At 37.2% G+C, this 18,366-nt stretch overlaps 1 protein-coding gene across 1 annotated transcript in view; it reads right to left on the minus strand.

Annotated features, from left to right (window-relative positions):
* The window catches only part of trip11.L (thyroid hormone receptor interactor 11 L homeolog), a 51,861-nt gene that overhangs the window by 12,225 nt on the left and 21,270 nt on the right, over positions 1-18,366 (minus strand). The window contains exons 11-16 of the mRNA XM_018230428.2: positions 14,537-17,530; positions 13,134-13,274; positions 9,798-9,991; positions 9,467-9,630; positions 6,689-6,792; positions 4,359-4,458 (exon numbers count right to left, since the gene is read on the minus strand). Of these exons, the coding sequence (XP_018085917.1) occupies positions 4,359-4,458; positions 6,689-6,792; positions 9,467-9,630; positions 9,798-9,991; positions 13,134-13,274; positions 14,537-17,530 (3,697 nt within the window). The remainder of the gene's footprint in view (positions 1-4,358; positions 4,459-6,688; positions 6,793-9,466; positions 9,631-9,797; positions 9,992-13,133; positions 13,275-14,536; positions 17,531-18,366) is intronic.

Consider the following 18,366-nt stretch of genomic DNA (forward strand, 5'->3'; position numbering starts at 1 on the left):
AAGACAAGTATTTAGCAGCACTCACTGTATCTTCAGCTTAACAAGTGTGGTTGGTGCAGCGCCTTTAGGGAGACTTCCGTAGGCTTCCCATACAAATACAGAGTAGACAAGAAAAAGGCAGCACTCGTTGTATCAAAAAGTGAAAAAAGTGTATTAAAGTTAAAAGTTCATTACAAGACCTGTTAATGGCAGCACATCTCTCTGCCTGCGACGTTTCGGGCCTGCAGCGTGCCCTTTCTCAAGCATAACAGGATAATGTCACTTCTTGATACGAGTGCTGCCTTTTTCTTGTCTACTCTGTATATATATATGTATATGTATATATATATATATATATATATATATATATATATATATATATATATATATATATATATACACACATACATACACACACACAAGAACGTTGGGGGAGTCTCGTCACTAGGTTCAACTTGCCTGGGTGCAGTGTCCAAAATTTTTGAAATAATTATTCAGTAAAGAAGGTCTGCACTCTCAGGACTTAAAAATTAGATAATGTTTTATTAACAAAAGACTAAAGTTTCTCTCCGAGGCCTTTCTCAAAGTAACAACAGACAATGAAAAATGCATTAAATACCCATGGTGGGAAAAGTTAATTGGCTAACATGTCATCCTTGTCATCATCACAATGCATCCAATAGCATAACTCAAAATACATCAATAAATAAACATTAAGAAATACAGATAATCATATCACTGTTAAAACACCCCTTGTTAAAGAGAGGAGGATACTTAAAAACAAACTTTGTAACAGTTGTTAATCTTGCTTGCAACTATTTAAATGTATCAAATTACTAGGAAATACTGGTAATGTTACAAAGTAACAAATATGAGTCTAGGTAGAAGCTCTAGTTTCATGCTCTCTCCATAGCGGTAGATAAAATGCTGTTTATATTGTATTGCTGCGTGATCAGTGCAGAGCTCTAAATAGGACCACATAATCAAATAGCTACTGTTGCTAAGTACCTCCCCCACAGCAACCTAACCATTAATGTCATTATTGACCAAAAAATAATGTGTGGTTATATTAATCGGTGCATCACCCCACACGGGGTTACAGAGACATCCCAAGATAGACATATAATATATGTGTGTAAAGAGACATATTTCCCTCAAACTATTAACCCCAAATGTGTCAATTGCTACCTGTTCCTATATCATGACATTAAGGTATAGCAGCATAATGTCATACAGTCATGTGTATACAGTATAACGAATTTAGCATCAAACAATGCCCAATTAAACACTATCAGTGTATACAAAATTATGAATTTTTTTTTTTATAAAAAATGATTACAAAAAATGTCAAAAATGATAGTATAAAAAAATTAAGAAAAAGAAAACAACATAAAAGACGAATAAATTATTATTAAGTGCTTTGAAGAAAATCACCAAGTATTAGTACGAAATGTCAATGTCGTCATTGGTTAAAGCCATCAAACAAAACAATTGGCTGGAAGCATCGGGCTCGGGGGTATGGGTTACTTAACCTCTAAGTTGTAATGCAGGACACTCTGTAACACTTCATGAAGGGCTTACATAATCGCAATCCATCCTTCATCTTCCGATACTTTAGAATGTAAATCACAGGCAATGCAGGGACCACACTATCCCCCTCCCACCCGTCAAAGGAGTTTGGCATGTAATACTGTTTGGGTGTGAGAGTACGGTATACGGTGTGGGAGCCCAACTATGCTAAAAGTGTGTTAGTAAAATCAGCTCACCGAGACCAGCACGCCGACACCCGCAGTGCCCAAACCTCCCAAGCTCCAGCACAAGGTAAAGTGGTGCCGTGATCAACTTGCCGAGGCTGCCGGCAGATTTCGGCACATCATGGGGAGGGTAGCACTGTAGTCAGCTCACTGAGGCCCACCGGGTTGGAATAACTAAGCATCTGCGGTAAAGCCACAGCGGGTTCCGGCGTAATCATGCTCAGGTCTCTAGGGATACATTCCCAACTGTGAGCTCCTTGTCTGCCGCACTTAGCTGCATATGCAAATTAGGGGTGGGAAAGGGAAAACATTTTTTAGTTCCTAGAAAAAAAGTCACGCAATTTCCCTTTCCGCCCCTAATTTGCATATGCAAATTAGGATTCAGATTCGGTTCGGCCAGGTAGAAGGATTCGGCCGAATCCTCCTGAAAAAATCTGAATTCTGAACCGAATCCTGGATCCGGTGCATCCCATATATATATATATATATACACAGTATCTATATATATATATTTATGAACAACTAGTCAGTGAAAACAAGTTTAACGTAGACTAGATCCATAGGTCTCCAAGGGTTAATGCTCATGTCAAAATGCATCTCTGGCACAGTTTACTCAAACTGCAACCTAAATTGCTCCATGTCTGCATCACAAAGAGTGCCTGTATATTAATGAGCAGAAATACATTAATCTATCCACAAAACAAACAGTTCTACAGGGAACTTCCTGTCTAGTCTAGTTAATGTGTTTAGAATACTGAGCATTTTAATTATAAAATCAACACCTACATAGCCCAGCATCTATGGGGGAAAAATGGAAAAGAAAAACAGACCAATCTATTCTTTTTCAAGTCTGATAATCTAATCTTTATGCATTTTTCATAATGACAGGAAAAGGGAATGTATAATGATATATTTCAGGAGCAGCAGCCAAAAGCTCCTACAATGAGCTAAAGGAAAACCAAAACAAAAGAGAGTAAAGAACAGCCAACATTGCTTGATTCAAAACTATGCACTAAGTACCAGCTAAAGCATGTAAAGTTATGGACTTGGCTGGTATGAATAAATGAGAGCCTTTATCTTTCAAAGGTGCAAAAATAAAAATTTTTGGAGTGAAGGACATATGCAAACATCAAAGAAGGCAACAAAAACAGATATTGCGGTTATATTTAGTATTGCAGATGTGGTTCTATAACAGAATTTTTTTAATATTAAAAAATGAAGATGTGGAGGTAAATATATGCCGTGTTTTAAGTAAAAAAGATCACAAGTACACATGGGCCGCACATGCTCATGCCTTGAGCCTTTGGCAAAGCCAGTGAATACATCCAAGTTTACAGCCAAGCACAAATCTGGACGTCTACTTGCAAGAAATCTTGATTTGTGCCTTTAATATTAAATATGTCAAACTCAACCAAAATATTCATATAACGTCTGATACAAAAATATAATGATTAGATAAAACAAAGCAGATCAGGATATACTGGAGAGCAGCCCTCATACGAACCTCTAAATTACCATATGTCTATTTACATATAAAAAAAATGACTTCTGTTTATGAATGAATATATTAATGTAAACACCTGAGCAAGCAAATGAAACAGATGTAGGGCACAACAGCTCAACAAATAAGCTCAAGCACAAAATGAATCAAAGTCCAAAGTCATATTGTTTTCTATTTATATAATTCTATGTTTGTGTTTTGTAGATAAGGTATAAATGTTTATATTGATGAGTATTAGCAGGAAATCAATGCTTCTGCAGGTGTGGCTAGTGTCCTACATCCGTAGCAGGTCCAGTCCAGGGAGTTCACAGACGACATCTTCTTTCACGCGATCATCTTCCTGCTTTGACAGGCGCATGCGCAGTAGGAGCATTTCGCCGGTACAATCAACTGCGCAGCCGCCAAAAGTACAACGTGACTTTTGGCGCATGCGCAGTAGATCCGCACCGGCGAAAAACTCCTACTGCGCATGCGCCAAAACGCCGTTCAAAGCAGGAAGAAGATCGCGTGGAAGAAGATGTCGTCTGTGAACTCCCTGGACTGGACCTGCGAAGAAGGGCAAGTAACAAGTTAGGGGCATTTGCCCAGCAGGACGGGTAGGCCAGGGGGGAGGAGGGAGGGTGGGCAACACACGGGAGGGGGGGAGGGTTTTTGCGCCAACTGGGTTTCCTTCCCCTTTAAGTACAACAACCTAGCACTGACGATGGTAAATTAATGTTTGGAGGGCTAAGAAAGGCAGCACATTTCTTCTAATTAGATCATAGAGGCAGCAGCAGATCAAAGGCCTACCTTCTTCAATCCATGACAGCTTGCAAAATCACTGTGTATAAGAGAACTATAAATCGTGGTACATACTGGCTGAGAGTGCATTTAGTGCTAATCTAACATCAAATCCGACTTGCAGCCGATAGGAAATAGTATTAAAACAAAATCTTGGGTAACTGTATTCTCGTTTAATTCATACTGATATTATTTAATTCATACTATAAATATAAATGAAAGTTCCTGTGTATTATTATAAGCACTGACTCCCCAGGTTTCTACACCTACGTTTCTTTTCTTTTTTTAAACACGAGTCAAGAAGACAGTGTAAAGTCTAAGAAATGCACTTTTAATTTGTTTACCTTGTCTTTTCAGCTCCTCAATTTGCTCCTCTTTAACATCCAGTTGCTCAGTGAGTCGAGATGCTGATTCCAAGGCAACGTTCGCTTCATCCAGGCTTTCCTAGTGAGAAGAATGTTAAGATATTGATGGACAAAAAAAACCTGAAATGAATTTTATAACTTAATAAAGTTTATTGCACATGTTCTCATTTGCTGGATTGTCTTTCAGTTCAGCATTTTTACTGACCTTTATAACAATTTAATGAATTTCATCATCATCATCATGTATTTATATAGCGCCGACAAGATACACAGTGCTTTACCTTAGTTATAACAAACAGGGAATAAATGGTGGATAACAAACAAGGGTTACAGAGTACAATAGGATTAGAGGGCCCTACAAATTAGAGTTTACAAACTAAAGGTTAGGGTACAATTGAGACATTGCTGTTTCAAAAATCACAAAATTGTTTCTAAAATCCTAATGATTGATTAATTAAAGTACATTGAATAAGCTTCTTTAAACAGGTGGGTCTTTAAGGAGAGCTTGAAAGTTCAGAAAGAAGGAGAACATTTTGATTATTACCAAGCTAACAAATAAGGGTACTTAAAGGCTTAATCTGTTTTCATTTCCAGGTTTTGGCAGATATCAGGGATTTGCAAACTTGAATATGGATAAGTTAACCACCATGTCAAATAACTGTGCTGTATCCAATGTAAACTAGTGTAATGCTGTAAATAAATATGTGAGTAATATAAAGTGAGTATATATGCGAGACATCTGGTTTTAGCTAATAACAGCTAAACAGCATGCACAAACCCAATCTGTCACTAATTTACCAAAAAGTCTATAGCTGGGAATATTTCATGCTGAAACCTAATGGCCACATATTCCCATGGCTAGGTTATACAAGGAAAATACAGGATGGTGTGGGAAAACAACAATTAAAATAGAATTATTTCAAAGCATTCTATAAAAAAAGGATTTAGAGTGTAGAGGATTCCCGATGAAGAGACAAAACAATGAAGCCACTGTTGTAGAATATTTTTCAAGGCATTAATGAACACCCACATAATTCTGCAAATGTTAATGTAAAAACATTCCAGGAAATTTTCCAATGTTGAACAGTATTAGCAATTGACAAACCAACAAAGCAGGAATTCGAGAACAGTGATTAAAAAACAACAGGATTTTTTTTTACATTAGGTCCCAGAGGAAACACTTACTTGAGCGTTGCCTCCTTCTATAGGTGAGGCCAAACTTTAAATTTACCATATAAAACCCACTACCACTAAAAAGCCAGGGATTTACAGTAAATATAAATCCTGACTTTTCTCCACATCCCTACTGGCAGCACTTACTTAGAGAGAGAGTTAAAAAGCAGTAGGATTTAAGTTGGGCAAGAAGAAACATCAAATGGCAGCAAGAAACACACACACACACACACACACAATGAAATTATGCTTTATTTTTGTATGTATTTAAATATGAAAAATAAGATTTAGGGGGTTATTTATCAAATGAGTTTATGAGTTTTTTTCTACCTCACAACTCAAATGTTTGCTTATTTATGAAAAGTTTTTACTGAAACAACCTAAGAAAACTTAAATTTTTCAGGAAAAACACAACTCATATCACAACCTTTGGTAAATAGCCCCCTTAAAGATAATAGGCTTAATGAACAGAACATAATCTTACAGTTAATAATTAGAGGGGAGCGATCAGTAAAATGAAAATTTCATATAAACTACAACATGGAATTAGGAATATTTCTAAACAGAATCATTTTAAAATTATGTATGGTTTCTGAAATAATCAATTAACTCTTCACTATCCTACATTCAGCAAGTTGTCTCTCTAGATTCAGCTGTGTATTGGAGTTGGTTATTTTAAACAGTAGCTCACACTGTCTAGGCAAAAAGAGAACACGACTTTGTATCGGACCTGTCTTCTGAATGAAAAGAGATTGTTAAGAGAACTGAGGAGAAACTTATTTCAGAATAGGCACAGAATTGAATTGATTATATTTAGATATTTTTTCTTTCCATGAGATAAAATTCATATTACATTTTACTGATTGTTCCCTTTTAAATATCTAGAACACCTACAAATATTAAGTTATACATAATACAAAAATTCTTTGCAGCACTACACTATACTGTACTATCATGGAAACCCCTCCACGAGCAGCATGCCACCCTAACAAAGAGGGCGGTCCCTGTATGGTGGCCATGTTGAAGCGCAAGTATAACGAGCTGGTCTCTCCAGTGGTGGAAACAATGTTTCTATGTTCCCTTAAGCAGTAAGACAAAAATAGAGTACCTTAATATCCTTTCTGCCAGCCACTAACCTGTAAAAACAAAGCCTTATTTTCTAGATATTCAATTCTTTGTTTCAATTCACACGTCTGCTTTTTGTGCTTTTCAAGCTCTGTGGAATACATGGCTTTCTCTTCTGTAAGGAAATAAATATGAGACTTAATAAACAGACTACAAAAGGGCTCTTCCATCAATCAAAAATGTGAGGACAACAGTGGAGTGCTGTTTTAGGCACTCTCAAAATGCAGACATAAAAACTATTAGTGAGATGCTCATAACCACAGATTGTCTGAAGCTAGCGAACGCTTTCAAGAACCATAATCAGGCAAGGTTAGCATTAATAGCTTTACTGTAAAATTATGGTTTTTTTTTACAGTTTATAACATAAACAAGACTAAGGAGGGCATTCCATTGAGGAGCTGAATGATTAAACAAGATTGTTTAAAAGATCAAACGTAATTTTCACAATAATACTACACCCGGATATAATCTGCAGCATTGGGTCCATTTTCAAATCTGTGTATTTATGAACTGCATAGTGCAGACAAGCTTACAATTAAAACAATGACACTTGTAACGCCGTAGCTGCAATCTTCAACATGTAATTCACACTTGACCACCAACTGCTGATTTTTGGTCTCAAATTATAATCTACAAACAGGAAATTAGCTTTTAGTGTTTCACTTGTATCGATCCAAAAGTGCAGCCTTACTCTCCATGTATATTTCATACATTTATTTTATATATATATATATATAGTCAACTACAAGAGGTCCTCTGCACTCAACCCATTATCAATATATTTAAGACAGCGACATTTTGTGCATACTGCTACTAAAAAATGCCTTACCCTTTAAAAAACACAGGGATTGTTTGTCCATATATTGCAATATATTTAAGATGGCCAACTACGTCAAAGTCATCCCATATCTGGCCAGTCCTACGCTTAACTTTCATCTGATTCATTAAGAATTCAATTGCTTAATTATACATTTTACAAAGGGACCAAGTTTTACCTGCAACTTACTAGCTGCTTTCAAAGTAAACCTCCATACTTGGCTGCCCTTTTATTAGACACCAGTGGGATCACCTGACTATAGCTGGGAAGGGTGGGAGCTACAACATGGAGCTGGTCACTGCTCCTGTATAACTATAACAAACAAGGGAAAGTTGTGCTCATCACAAGATCAGAAGAAAAGCACATATGGGTCACTTAGCCTGAGTAACAGAAGACTCGCTGCACCAGATATCTGAATGAGTGCAAACATAAGAAAGACTCTACAGTGTTGAAGGGTTATGTAGCAGCATGCAACTACTAACTGGACTAAGAAACAAAAGAACTAGATACCTGCAAAATGGAAAAAATGGTATTGTGGTCTTACGATTCCAAGTTTGAAATTATCAGGTAATTACAGTTAGTTTTGTATGTTGCTGATCAGTTGAGAGAATGAATTCTCAGTGTTTGGGGGACCTGCATAAAGTGCCTGGAATTCTGTATCAAAGGAAGCATTATTCAAGCTGCCTTATCATATCAAATCAGATAAAAGCTGCAGATATCAGTCCTTTAAACAGATTCGGCAGCTTATCTGCCTGTGTAGAAGCATTGCGATGGGTCTCCCTGATCGATATCCAATTGGGCAGCTTTAATTTATCTTTGTGGTCGAGGACTGCATCGGCTAGTTGATGTGGTCCTCGTCCCGTAGGCGCCTATTCTCAGCATTCTCGGCCCTTCCTAAATCCGAATGAACGGATTAACCCAATATCTCCCTGTCTTTGGTGGGCATAACGGGTTAAGATCCGCTCGGTTGTTGACCTCACCAAACGAGCGGATCTTATAGTGTATGGCCACCTTAAGGCTAAACAGTTAATGAACTGCGGATCATTTGTAGGACTTTTTGCAGGAACTTTGGAGTGAGTTTTCAGACTAATACATTGAGTCTTTGTTCTGCTGTGAGCACTGCAAAAGAAGGCAATTTCAATGAATCTAGGATTTGACCTGATTTGTTTACTTGATGTTTGTCATTTGCTTTATAGTTTTAGATATCATACTGCGAATGCAGTCTTTAATGACCTACTTCCCTGTGACTGCACCCAGGCTCCTTGAACTACATATACAAGAGTGCAGGCTTGTGAGATTTTATAGAAGTTCTGGTGTTGGTGGTCTATCTTCATTATATTTCTACTGTTATCTTATCTTGCACCGGGCATTGGCAAAATACTGAGCTCTGTCTTAGATATATATATATAAATATATAGTTATATTATATATAAAATGATATCCTTGTAAAGGTGCTTAGTGATGTCATCAGTTATAATAGGATCGTGATGTCATTTATGTCACTTGACTCACTGAAACTTATGTATTATAATAAATAAAGTACCCCTTGTTGCAAAATATAAGGATATTAGAAGTCACCTCGGAGTTCCATGACCTGTATAAAAACACTTGGCCTTCAGCCTCGGGCTTTTATATGGTCATGAAACTCCTCGGTAACTTACAATATCCTTATATTTTACAAGAGGGGGTACTTTATTCACTATATAAATATATGTGTGTATGTTGTTTGTCACCAATATGGATTCTAGCAGCTTAGTTAGAATATGTATGAGCTACCGTTTTAATATTCAAGAAAAAGAAAATAATTTTTTAAAATTAGAATTCTTTGCTTAAAATGGACTCTATGGAAAATAACCTTCCCAAAATTTGGAGCTTTCTGAAAAATGTGATTCAAGAAAAAGAGATCATATACTGTACCTTTATAAAGAAAGTCTGCACCAATCTAGTAAATTTTACAAAATATCTGAAGTACCTTGCTGAAATTGCTCTAGCACCATCTGCAGGTTGGTGAGGGACAGTGCATACTGTTTGGCCTGCTCTTGTGAGAGATTAAATTGAAGTAAAGCTTCATCTCTTTGTCTTGATGTCAAGTTCAGCTGCTCCTGCAAAGATTCCACTTGCATTGATGCCTGGTGGCTAAAAGTAAATTAAATACAAAAGTGATAAGTTGACCCTCGGGAGCCTCAGACAGTCAAAATAAAAACGATCAGACCAGCTGAGTACCCATACGGATGTTATTTCAGACAAGCACTGCATGAGCATTTGAATTAAATTCATCTGTGTAACCATCAAATATCAAATACCTGGCATTTTCGACAGCAGTGGATGAGGACATCAATTTATCTTCCAAACGAGATACTTTTTTTCTTAGCTCTGTCTCTCTGTCCTCTGCAGCTACTGCTTCCCGGGTATAATTTTCTTCCATTTCCAGTAAATGATTTCTTAACCTATCTAATTCCTGATTTAAACGCTGCTCCTTGTCCCGGAGATGTTGAACCTGAAAGTATTAAGTACAGATTTTACATGAAAAATGTGTATGTGTATATGTGTATATATATATATATATATATATATATATATATATATATATATATATATATATATATATATATATATATATATATATATAGGTAAGCAAGTAGACAGCACTCCAAGGAATATTCACCAGGGTAATATATACGAAAGAAGTTTTATTGAATCCGACGTTTCAGCTCTATTGCAGAGCTTTCATCAGGGAAGGGAAAGGGTTTTTTCCCTTCCCTGATGAAAGCTCTGCAATAGAGCTGAAACGTCGGATTCAATAAAACTTCTTTCGTATATATTACCCTGGTGAATATTCCTTGGAGTGCTGTCTACTTGCTTACCTACATTTAACCTACCTCGACTAGCACCCGGGTTCTGATCTGGCTGAAGGTGTGCGTCCACAAGAACTAGTATATATATATATATATATATATATATATATATATATATATATATATATATATATATATATATATATATATATATATATATATATATATATATATAGACCAACGTTTCGGCCTCTCCGAGGCCTTTCTCACTTTGAGAGGCCGAAACTTTAGTCTTTTAATAAAACATTTTTTTTGATTTTTTGAATAAGCTTTCATGTCTGGGAACAGTGCCGGATGGCACTTGGCTGGTTACTTTTGATGTGGAGAGCCTCTACACCTCCATCCCACAAGATGGGGGCGAGGAGGCTGTCCGCATCGAATTGACCAGAGACCAGGCCCTAGATGGAGCACAAAAGAACTTTATACTTCACTGTTTACAGATGGTTCTCCAGAACAACTATTTTTTGTTCCAGGACGATTTCTTTTTGCAAATAAGGGGGACAGCAATGGGGTCGAACGTGGCCCCGTCCTATGCGAATATATATATGAATAATTTTAAATAACATTTTGTATATCCTAATGAATTTTATTCAAAAATTTTTGTTGGAACTGGGTACGCTTCATAGATGATATTTTTGCTTTATGGATGGGCCCCCGTCACCCCATATTAAATTTACTTTGAATGCTAGCTCAGAGTGTATTCCGTTCTTAGACACCATGATTCACCTAAGGGATGGGGTTCTCTGGTTGGATCTTTACGTGAAACCTACAGACAAAAATACTTTATTACTTTATGGATCTTTTCATCCACCTCATGTAAAGAGATCTTTACCTAAATCACAGTATACACGAGTTAAACTTATTGTATCCGACCAAGAGACCCTGCATGGGAGATTGGAAGAGATGACTGCCAAATTTCAGGAGAGAGGGTGCCCTTTGACATTATTGAGGGAACAGTGTACCCTAGTGGAGAGGCAAAATGTAGATCAAACCCAGACATCAGGGCGTTCTAACTATGGGGGACGGTTAACTTTTGTCTCCAAATACAATCCATTGAGCCCACATATTACAAAAATTATTCATAAGCATTGGGGGGTTACTTAGAGATGGTATACCTGCCATATGGGAATTTCAGTCCCTACCCATGATGGCCTATTAAAAAGACCAAAACTGTTGGTTCTGCGTTAGTGAGATCTGACATAGGGACCCCAAAAGAAACACAACAATTGCTCCGACCGGTGAAAAATGGCACCTATCCTTGCCTTTCGTGCAATAGTTGCTCGAATTGTCAAAGAGGGGAATTCATTTATCATTCCCATAAAGGCACCCCAATTAAAATTAAAGGTTTCTTTACCTGTTCCTCTTCATTTGTAATTTATGTGATAAAGTGTCCATGCGGGCTATATTATGTAGGTCAGACTACCCGCACTACCTCTCAGGGCGGCTGCACCTGGGTCACAACGGAGTCCGGGTAAGATCTCACATTTTTTATCCTTTTGGGAAATTGTATCCAGTGAACTAGCGAGGGGTCCGGGGCACGATGCACCCGGACCAACGATCCTCAAGGGTGAGCTGGAACCGGCATTTTGAATGGAAACATGAAATTTATAATGCCTTCCCGTACCTGTTGATTTACTATAGGACCCGTAGTGTGAATTATTCCTAAGATTCCAATAAGTGACGCTGGGAAAACTGTTTGGTGTAAGACTACCCGCATGGTCAAGGAACGCATACATGAGCATAAGTCTGCTATTAGAACGAAAAAAATGGAACAAGCAGTAGCCTGTCACTTTGTAGGGGAGGGACATGGGATCCATCAATTGAAATACCAAGTAGTAGATGGGGTCCCCAAACCACATCGTCGGGGTGATAGATTAAAAGTATTACTAAAAAAGGAGGCAATATGGATACGGTTATTGGGCACCCTTACACCTGGGGGATTGAATAGGGAGTATGAGCTGCATAAAATCTTTCAATAATGTGTTTTTATAGCTAACTGTTTTTTTATTGGTTTTATTTTACAGAGTTGTGTCATTGGGATTGCTGTAAGGCTCATCGAAACATTCAATGATGGAGTAGGAAGATTTGTTTCAAGAAGTATATAATCCCTGATGTATTTTTGCAAGATTGTGTGTTCTCATTAGCTTGAGGAAGTTCAGCTGTTTCTTTAGCATCAAAGTAGCCAGTAGATGGCACTGTATAGAGATAGTATATAAATGTGTTCACTTCATGCATTTAGTAGCTTGAGGAAAGGCTGTTGTCGGCCTGAAACGTCGCTGTATTTCTGTCCTATTAAAGTCCTTTTGCCAATAAAGGCTTTTTACGAAAATTGACTGGATGTGTGGTGCTGTCTACCTGGGTCAATTAAATAACCAACTGTAATAACTTTGTTTTTATTAGAATTACTGGCAGAGATACAAAGTAACAGCGAATGGACAATGGACTGCCAGGTAAGTAACTTTTTAACATTGTTCTAATATTGACATTACTATGATGTTTGAGTACAGTGTTCTCCATAGTTGAGCTGACTGGGGGAAAAAATCCTTTTTCACCTGCCTCCCCTTCCTCTACTGCCATCTTAGAACTGTTCCTGCAGGTACAAGTAGGACTGCGTGCTTCTGTAAATATCGCATGCAGTCCCACCAGCTTCTAAAAGGAAGCAAAAACTCCCTGGAGGATATTGTATCAAGTTCATAACAATATGAAATCACAATAGTTAGTTTGTGGCTTTGGCAAAACACAAAAGCACAGGGCAACACAACTCTATGTTTACATTTTACATACCTCATTTTGTAGAGATACACTTTCCATTTGCTTTTGCTTCAGGAGCAACATAACTTGGTCTCTTTCATGCTGAAACAAAACTGCCTTTTCCTGCATTGATTTTACTTCATTCAGCAACTGGTTAAGTTCTCCATTTTTTCCCTGTTTAAAATAAATTTCCCAATTCATAAACATCCAACTATGAAACAGACTTGTATATATATTTTGACAGACCTTATGAGTTAAGGCAACTACATACTGCCATCGGCATTTAAGCACAAAAGCCACTTTTGCAGTGACAAAACATGCCCTTCATAATCTCTCAGTATGAAGTTGAGGAAAGAAATCCATCATACAGTATTGTGGGGCTCTATGACAGAAGGAATACAGATCCTGGCCCTCAAAAATCAAGTGATGCAGTAACAAGGAAAATGGAGCCCAATTAATAAGCCAATACTTCTCATATAAAGGAGTTATGCTTAAGTGCCCTTTGTCAAAGACTAGGGACACAAATGCATTAGCATACCACCTATTCTGAGGAAGTACAGCTCAAAAAATTAAGCAGACTTCTAAGCCCTTTAAATCCTTTCAGTCCTTACATTAACAGGGTTATTTATCGAAAGTCGAATTTTATTTTTTTTTACCTCGAATAAACTCACAACTTGAATGGTATCTTATTTAAGAAAAAACTTGAATGAAAAAAAACTCGGTTCTATGAATTTGAGTTGCGAAAAAGACGAGTTAATCGAGTGCCATTGACTCCTAAATGACATTGACAGGTTTTAGATGGTGTATTGACCAAAAAAATCAACTTGAAAAATCTAATTTTTAAGGAAAACATAACTAGAACCTTAATAAATAACCCCCAAATCTTTAAGCTCCTTAGATTCCCTGCACCATTTTAGTTAGTGCCATTTTCCAGTGCCAACTGGAAGCTTCTCCCTGTGATGCCCACAGGAACGAATATATACAAATACTGTGGAAAAATTGGTTATGAGTACTGTAAGCCCATTTCCCTTAGTAATGCTCAATATCATTATGTCATGCATCTAAATAGCATGGGTAATGCAGATATAAACTTAAATCCATACATACTGTGTATTCAAGTCTGAAATGCAGTAGAGAAGATGGATCAATGATCAAAAAAACATGGCAATTGGTATAGAATCTGTCTTTGCTAACTGCACTGTTTTATCTTGAATACAACATTGCCATGAACCTTTCTTGTTTTAAGGCACCTGTAAACCTACAGATCTGAATGGCCTGTTCAGGTTTGCAAACTTTAGAAAAACATTACAATGGTTGCAATGGGTGCTGGCCATATATTTAGACAAAGGATGAAGCAAATTCCATTTTTATTGTTACCTTGTAAAAATGTAGAAATACCAACATGTAGTTCTATTTTTACTTGTAAGGGCACCAACCTGTTCTCTCTCTTTGAGAAGATTTTCCAGAGCAGATGCTTTCTCTTTCATTGCGTTGGACTCAAATTCTCTCTTTCTCAGCATCATGGAAAACTGCATGTTTGTTTCATGTAGTGCTCGGAACTCTGTTTCCTTCTCCATACCCCTTGCCATTATTTTTTCATTTTCTTCCTTCAGTTTGCGAATGTCCAGTTCTAAAATCAGAGTTCGCTCTTTCAGATTTGTGACTGCTTGTTTCAGCAACTCGTTTTCATTTTCTTTGTTCTTAAGGTTCTCATTTACAGAATTCAACTTGTCACCTTTCGTTTTTATTAAAAGGTCCTTCTCTTTTAATGATTTCTGTAACTGCTCATTTTTCTCCTTCACCAACCTCAGCTCAAGAACATTTTCCTCCTGACCCTTTCGACTCTGTACAGAAGCTGAAGCTAGTGTGTCAGACAGTCGTTGGTTATTTTCCTGAAGTGTTTTTATAGTGGCCTCCTGTTTCTGAACTTCCATCTTAAGTTGTTCACATTCCTGTAAAGCAGGCTTGATCTGATCACCTAATTGATCATTACCTACAGCTGCTGAAGAAGAGCCAATAAAAGTGGAATCAGACAGAGGGTAAACTGTTTCAAGTTTACCCATAAGAATGTTCTTGCTGCTGTTTAATTGCCCTATACTGTGTTGTACATTACTCAGTTCAATATTAAGGTCTTTCAGTTTTTCTTCATTTTTTTCATAGCTTTGAATTAGACTACTGTAGTCCACTTGGAGCTTAGAACTGGAATCACTATCCACTGTAATCTGTCCCTGAAGCTTATGAAGCTCCTCTTGAAGGTGGGCAGATTCATGCTGCATGTTCTGAACAGTGGTCATTACTTGTTGCTTCCATTCTTCCATTTTTTTTATTTGCTGTTTCAGTTTGTCACGCTCCTGCAAAAGCTCCTCAAACTGGTTGCTGTTGACGCTGCCAGGTTCATTGCTGTTCCCTGAGGCGGATGTTTGTAGCACAGTGATCAAAGTCTGGCATTTCTGGCTTAATGCATCTATTTCAATGTCCTTCTCTCTAATTATTCTGGATAAATTCTGAATAGTCTCCCTAAACATATCTTGGGTGCCATCCTCACGGCTATGTGACAGTCTTTGGTTTTCTTCTTGCAATTTAAGCAGTGCCGACTCTTTAGCAGCCACCACATCCATAATTTTATGATATTCTGTTCGGAGTTGGCTGTTTTCCCTTGTCTTCTCACTTAAGACTGCTAGCACTTGCTCTCTCTCCATTGCATAAGCCTGCAGCTGTTGCTGTAAATATACTACATCTTGCATATAAGTTACCGACGACACTCTTGCATGTAGAGTTTGGATCTCTAAGTCCTTCTGCTGAATAATCTGAGTGAGTTTTCCAACTTCATCTTTTGACAGCTGATCGATTTGCTTTGACAGAGTAATGTTCTTTTCATTGAGCATTTTTATTTCCATTTCTTTTTCTTTAATTCCCTTTACCAGCCTATCAATTTCTGCTTTGGACAAATCATGCTTTTCAACACCATTTTCCCCATTCATTGTTTGTGTTTTGGTATCAGGTAATATGACAGAAGACTGGGTGTGGAAAACATGCTCATTTTGCAGCTGTGAACTGATCAGTTCATTTGTTTGCTGCAGACTGGAAATCTCACTGTCTTTTTCAGAGAGAAGCTTCTCGTATGTATCAATTGTTTGCTTTTGCTGTAATTTAACCTCATCCATTTCCTTTATCTTTTCTTGCAAAGTCTGCTGGAGCTGCATGGTACTATGATTTTGTTTTTCAGCTGTTTTTTTCTGGAGTTTAAGCTCTTCTTCATAATTGTTTTGAACTTTAGTTAGTTGTGTTATCTCAGCTTCAAGTTCTGTAATAATATCTAACGTTTTTGGTTCAATAGCTGCTTGAGATCGGCTCTGTTGGTCCTTCAGACGTTCTCTCTCTTCCTTTAAGTGGTTGTTTTCCTCCTTCATGGAAGCAAGGCTTTTGTCTTTTTCTTCAATATTCTGCCTTAACAGATCAAGCTCTTTAGTTGTTTTTGACAGCTGCTCAATCTCCTTCTGTAATTCAGTGTTTCTTTCCTTAAGTTGTTCAACAAATGTCTCCTTCTCTTTCAGTAGTTCAGCCAGCTGTTTCTGTCCCCCTAAGCTGCTATTCAGAATTTCCTTGGTTTCCTCATTGTCATTTTCTAGTTGCTCTATAATTCTTTTGCTTTCTGCCAGTTGAAAATCTCTCTCTTGATTGAGTTTTAAAAGGCGCTCATGCTCCCGCTGCAGAGCTGATGTGTCCATTTTCTGTGCAGCAGACAATTCTTCTATAGTGTGCTCATACTTTTGAGCTTGGTCAAGCAACCTGTTTTCACTTTGGTTAAGCTCAGTTTCCAGGCGACTTTTTTCCATTCTCAATGCCTCTATAATAGTCTTTTTTTCAAGGGAATCTTTGTTTTTAGCTGCAATTGTTTCTTCAAATGTAACTTTTGTTTGCTCTTGTGTAGACAGCAGCATTTCATTTTCCATCTTTAGATCACATATAACTTTCTCTAATTCCTCTTTTATTTGGTTGATCTCTGAAAGTTCAGCATTTAATTTTAGAATCTCTGACGCTTCATCTTTTTTACTTGTGTCTAAGGATTTAGGAACAGATTCTACCTTTAAACAGGAAAGTTGTTCTGTCACTTGTTTCAGCTTTTCTTGAAGTCCTTGATTTTCTCTTGTAATGCCAATATTAGAATTTTCCATAGTTTCAAGCTTACTACTTAGCTCTTGCACTTCAAGCGAAAGCTGCTTATTAGCAATTTGCACATTGTTATATAATTCTAAACTCTGGCTTAGTTCATCTTCCTGCATTTTGAATTTTATTTGCAAATCATTACTTTCAATTTCAGCATCCGATAATTTCTTTTTTTCATTTTGTAACTGCTCCTGTAAATGGTTAATGCTGGTTTCCATTTCATCTCTTTGCTTAGACAACTGCTCCTTCATTAACATAAGATGCTGAGGAAAAAGAAAAAAAATCTTAGATCAGACTGAACAAAACATCATGTATTTCGTATATATGATTTTATAACATCAACATCAAATTAAATCAAATAAACCATATTTATAATCAGGAATGAACTAACATTACTTGAGGATATATTGGGTTAAGATGGCACAGTTTACTCTATCCATAGACAGCATTTTTGTCAGGCTATATTGGCTGGGTGCATTGCCTTGCTGTTTTCCACGCCTCTTGGCTCCTCTCTGCCCCCAGCACTGCCAGCACAAGGGCGATATGTTTAATTATTGGCTGAAGCCTGTAGGACTGTGCTCTCTCTTTGTTCAAGTGCACAATCCTATTGCATTTGTAAAATAGACTTATTGCAGTGAGGGTGGGTTGGGAAAGCACATATTTTCCCCTACCCCCCACCTGGGCCAATTTTTTCCGCACAGTGTCTATCTGTAGAGAACACTGGAAACACATAAAGACATATCTTTATATATATAAACGTCACTTTGTGTACAACAGTTTGTAAGTGCATATGGTGCTGCAGTCACTGTCACTCCAATACTCCAGACCAGGCAATGTGGGTGTTTTGGGCCGTCACATGTATAGAGATTTGTCTGTTTTGTTTGAAAACAACCAAACATGCCTACAATTTTCATCTATGGCCAGCATTCCAGTAAAACACAACATTAAAAAGCAAAGAAAATAAAATAAAAAAAAACAAATAGGGAAGATAAAGATTTTTTTAAAAATTGTTGAATGATTGTACATATTTACTGATTTGCATAAAATTGTTGGGATTTACATGACCCTATAACATATATCACAGTGCACATAAGTATGT

The sequence above is a fragment of the Xenopus laevis genome, chromosome 8L, assembly GCF_017654675.1.
Source record: "Xenopus laevis strain J_2021 chromosome 8L, Xenopus_laevis_v10.1, whole genome shotgun sequence".
Taxonomy (NCBI): Eukaryota; Metazoa; Chordata; class Amphibia; order Anura; family Pipidae; genus Xenopus; species Xenopus laevis.